This window comes from Candoia aspera, chromosome 1 (genome assembly GCF_035149785.1).
Source record: "Candoia aspera isolate rCanAsp1 chromosome 1, rCanAsp1.hap2, whole genome shotgun sequence".
In the NCBI taxonomy this organism is placed as follows: domain Eukaryota; kingdom Metazoa; phylum Chordata; class Lepidosauria; order Squamata; family Boidae; genus Candoia; species Candoia aspera.
This window is the reverse complement of record NC_086153.1, coordinates 283,182,093-283,186,867: the sequence shown is the minus strand read 5'-3', so window position 1 is coordinate 283,186,867 and position 4,775 is coordinate 283,182,093. Positions and strand designations below refer to the sequence as shown.

General features: G+C 36.4%; 1 protein-coding gene across 1 annotated transcript; it reads left to right on the top strand.

Moving 5' to 3' along the window:
* Positions 1–811: 811 nt before the first annotated feature.
* On the top strand, positions 812–2,401 carry CHRM5 (cholinergic receptor muscarinic 5). Its single transcript, XM_063289973.1, has one exon. The coding sequence runs from the start codon at positions 812–814 to the stop codon at positions 2,399–2,401; it is 1,590 nt and encodes a 529-aa protein (XP_063146043.1).
* The last annotated feature ends 2,374 nt before the right edge of the window (positions 2,402–4,775 follow it).

Here is a 4,775-nt window from a genome sequence, read left to right as displayed (position 1 = left end):
ATATTTGTTTCACGTGTAGGCCTGTATATATGCATTAACGGTGTTCTTAAACTAAAAATAAAGAATGAAACTTACCTCTTTAATGTGAAGTTACCTGAGTTTGAAATTATTTTTTAAAGAAATTGTGATCTCCCAGGGAACCGCTAGTGACCTTTCATGGAACCCTGGCTGAGAAACCCTGATCCAGAGTAACACAACTTGATTCGATGAAAGGTATCACTGAGCATCTGAGCATTTGTTGCATCTGTTGACTGAATACATGCAAATATACTTAAATTAAGATTCTGCAAACCATTCAGAGAAGCACTTCATGAGGCAGCCAAAGTGCTCCTCTTAACTCACCAATCAAAACACTGAAGCTGTGTATCCTGTCAGAGGCTTAGCCCAACCACTTCAAAAGCCTTCCCACATCATGCGTGCATGAAAATGAAACCCCCAATAATAATTCCACCTGGTTTGCTGCTGAAGAGAAGGTGGCAAGTAGAGGCCTTCAAAGTGGGTGCATTAAGTCTTCAGCAAGACGTGATGCGGCAATACTTTGAACAGCAAGTTTGGAGGTGTACTTCAGTTGCTTTGCTGAACTCTCCTCCAAAGGATTCATCCTTAATTTAAAATATCTTTGAAATTTGGTGAAATTCATAATTGAAATTGGACAATGGTTTAATAGTTTTCTAACGCTAAATAAATTTGGCAGATGCCCTTCGTATTATGAATTTTCTCTCTCTTTGTCATTTAAAGGATACCTTCAAATTACAGATGAAGAACCTAGAGCAAATTAAAAGACGCTGATCTTAATCCACCACGAAAAAGAATGGAAGACAAGTTACACAGCAACTCAACCATCACCAATGGTTCAACTTCTAGCCAAAAACCACTCGAAGGCCACAGCCTTTGGGAAGTAATTACTATTGCTACTGTAACAGCCATTTTAAGTTTGATAACGATTGTGGGAAATGTTCTTGTAATGATATCCTTCAAAGTCAACAGCCAGCTCAAAACAGTGAACAATTACTATTTACTCAGTCTCGCGTGTGCAGACCTTATAATTGGAATATTTTCTATGAATCTTTATACATCATACATATTAATAGGGCACTGGTCTCTTGGAATTTTAGCATGTGATTTATGGCTAGCACTCGATTACGTAGCTAGTAATGCTTCAGTAATGAATCTGTTAGTTATCAGCTTTGACCGATATTTTTCTATTACGCGTCCCTTAACCTATAGGGCTAAACGCACACCCAAAAGAGCTGGGATTATGATTGGTTTAGCTTGGCTAATTTCTTTTATTCTGTGGGCACCTGTAATCTTATGCTGGCAGTACCTTGTAGGGGAGCGAACTGTCCCACCGGGAGAATGTCAGATACAATTTTTGTACGAGCCTATTGTCACCTTTGGTACCGCAATTGCTGCTTTCTACATCCCAGTGTCGGTGATGACTATTTTATATTGCCGCATTTACAAAGAGACTGAAAAACGAACCAAGGACTTAGCTGAACTTCAGGGCTCCAGTTCTGTGACTGAGTTTGAAATGATAAAGCCTCAGAAAACACTGCTGAAATCTTGCTTTAGCTGCAGGCAACAAAACTTGACCAAAAGGGAACAATCTCAGGCTTCGTGGTCTTCATCCAGTCGAAGTACTTCTGCAACAGCAAAAGCATCTCAGAATCAAAACACCTGCCAAGACTGGTCTAGGGCAGAGCAGCTAACCACTTGCAGCAGCTATGCATCATCCGAAGAAGAGGAGAAATGTCCCTCTAATCCAGTCTTTCAAGTAGCTTTTAAGACCCCTGTGAAAGGGAAGGTTGATGAGCAAAAAGAGGAGAAAAAGGAAGCTTTTATCAAAGACCAACATAAGGAGAATGACTATGAGACCCAGAAATACTTTCTAACACCAACCAAAAGTCATATTCAAAAAAGTAATAAATGTGTAGCTTATAAATTCCGGTTGGTGGTTAAAGCTGATGGTGCACCAGAAACTAACAATGGCTGCCGAAAAGTAAAAATCACTCCTTGTTCTGCCAGTTTATCCAAAGACACTTCCATCAAAAATATGGATCCTAATCTAAGTAATCAAATTACTAAAAGGAAAAGAATGGTTCTTATAAAGGAACGTAAAGCAGCCCAGACTCTAAGTGCTATTCTTCTAGCTTTTATTATTACCTGGACACCCTACAATATAATGGTATTGGTCTCCACATTCTGCTCAGATTGCATTCCTCCAACCTTGTGGCATCTTGGCTACTGGTTGTGCTATGTGAATAGTACTGTTAACCCAATTTGTTATGCCTTGTGTAACAAAACATTCAGAAAAACCTTTAAGTTGTTGCTCTTCTGTCAATGGAAGAAGAAAAAAATGGAAGAAAAATTATATTGGCAGGGTAATACAAAGCTGCCTTAAGTTCAGATGAAGTAGCTGAAACATAATGATCTTGGCCACCAAGTGTATATTAGCTGCAGGTCTTTATTTGTAAAGTTGTTTTGTCTGTTTGGAAGCAAAAGAAGCAACATTTCTCTGATTTATGACAATGAAGAAAGCAGTCACAATGTTGAACATTTCTGTCGTTGTGACTATTCAAAGGAGCGTTATGAGTGTTGCTATCATAGGACATTTGGTTCTGAAATTCTGCTTACGTCTGCTCCTTCTACAAGACACGAGACCTTAATGATTGTTGATTGAACAGATCCATAAACGTATTAGGTTCATGTTCTTGCAGAGTAGCATTATGCCTTCTTATATATTCTTCTAGGATTTTTTCAAGTTAAATTATAGATCTGCAATATAATGAAGTTAGCATTGTTCCACCTGCAAAATTATCTGCTAATTGAATGGATGCAAAGGGAATGCATATATTTGTAGCCCCTGATAAATGATTGAGATCTTTTCTCAGAGGGCAAAAATGTTCCTGATGTCAGCTTGAGTTATGAACAATGATTGAATCTGAACTCATCTTTTTTTTTAATTGGGGCTAGATGTGGCTTGTAAGGGGGAAAGGTCTGTCTATAAAGAGCATATTGAAATAGAATGATTACTAAAAGATTTAAAGTTGCTGTAGTGAAAGCTACATATTAAGAATCAAAAAGTTAACAACTAGCATTTCATATTTTATATCCAGAGTTTTACAAACATTTGCATGAAATCGTTTTGAGTCATCTTCCTCTCTGAATGTTATAAAATGTGCAATCAGACTTGAATAGTATTACAGCATTTTAAAGAGAGAGAGGAATACATAAAATCATCTACCTCTCTGTGTTTAGATTTTTAGTGGCAATACTCAAATCCCTAATCCCCACAACAAAAGTAACTAAATCTATCAGGCAACAGCTAGAAGTTGCTGAAGATATATATCCCCTCAGTCTAAATAGGAAGAAATTATAATTCATATAAGAATGTACATTTAATACATAACTGTTTCAGCTGAAAATGAGAAACGAATAAAACAAAGACAGTGAACCAGAATAGTTTCTGAATAGCAGGGTCTGAACTAAAATCAGCTACCAAAATTTACTGATGTTGCCAAAAGCAAACAATAACAATGAGCAAGTGTAATGTAAAAGCCCGTGTATGTTGGATCCAGATTTCTGCAGTTATTTGTCTGGATCCAGATCTAATTCTATGAAAATAAAATAATCTAATTATTTCTTGAATCTGAAAAATACATACATGGTTTTTCATTTGAAAAGGTTTCTCTCTCCAGTTCAGTGGAATAGTCAAGGTCTGCGCGTAAAGTGATGTAGATATGGAAACGCACTCTACTCATGAACAAGAGTATGACTCATTCAGGAACTTCATATATGTACGTAAATGCACAGGAATTCTGGCTTAGAAAGTAATACTAAAGCGAATTCAACACTATACAAAAGCTGAGCTATACGATTAGAAAAATCCAAAGTTTCAAGGACATGTGGATTTTGTGATTCTAACATTGACTGTCAAGCTTTGCACATTCATTATTTGCTGAGCTGCAGTTTAAATGCAGACTCAGTTCCCATCCACATCCATAGCTTGGTATGGTTAGCTGTGTAGTAATAGTATGGTTGTAAAGTGTAATCTTGCATAGTTCTGAGAAAACACAGCAAAGTTTATAAAGTTGCAATACAATTATTAATGTTCCCAGTGAGGTCAAAACCTCTTTCTTATAGAGCTGGTTTGGTGATTTTTTAAAAGGCTTCTCCATAAGTACTGATTTAAACAATATTTTGAATAACTTGACTACAAGGTGAGTTATTTACAAAAGGGTCCCCCAATTATTTTATAGTGGGACTAATCATAATTTAAACAAGCTGTATAATAATGTGAACATGTGACTGATACTAAGTGTTTCTCTATTGTGCCAATTGTTTCTGGAGCTTTGCTATACTTGTTAAAGGAAAATGTGGATTCCTATAGAGACCTCTTGATTATTATCTTCAGTCAACATTGGAGCATATCCATTGTGCTTTGGGGTTTTCCGGCTTTAAAAAATACATACATATATGTATGGTATGTGTGTCTGATTCAAACGATAACGCATTTCTATGACTCAAGCTATGTAATATTGGCAAAATGTGTTAAGATTGTAAAAGTTATCTGCTTGCTGCAATTTTATTGCTAAAGAAAAAAACTGCCTTCTACTATTGAGGTTAAATGGGAAGTTATTGTCACCTTTGTAGGAATGTTTTATATATGTTTATGGTATGTGTTGAATAGATATATAAGACTACACGGTGATGGATGCCAAAGTATCAGTTAACTGTTAAATATATGCTCAACCTATGCTGCTAAAAACTGAAAC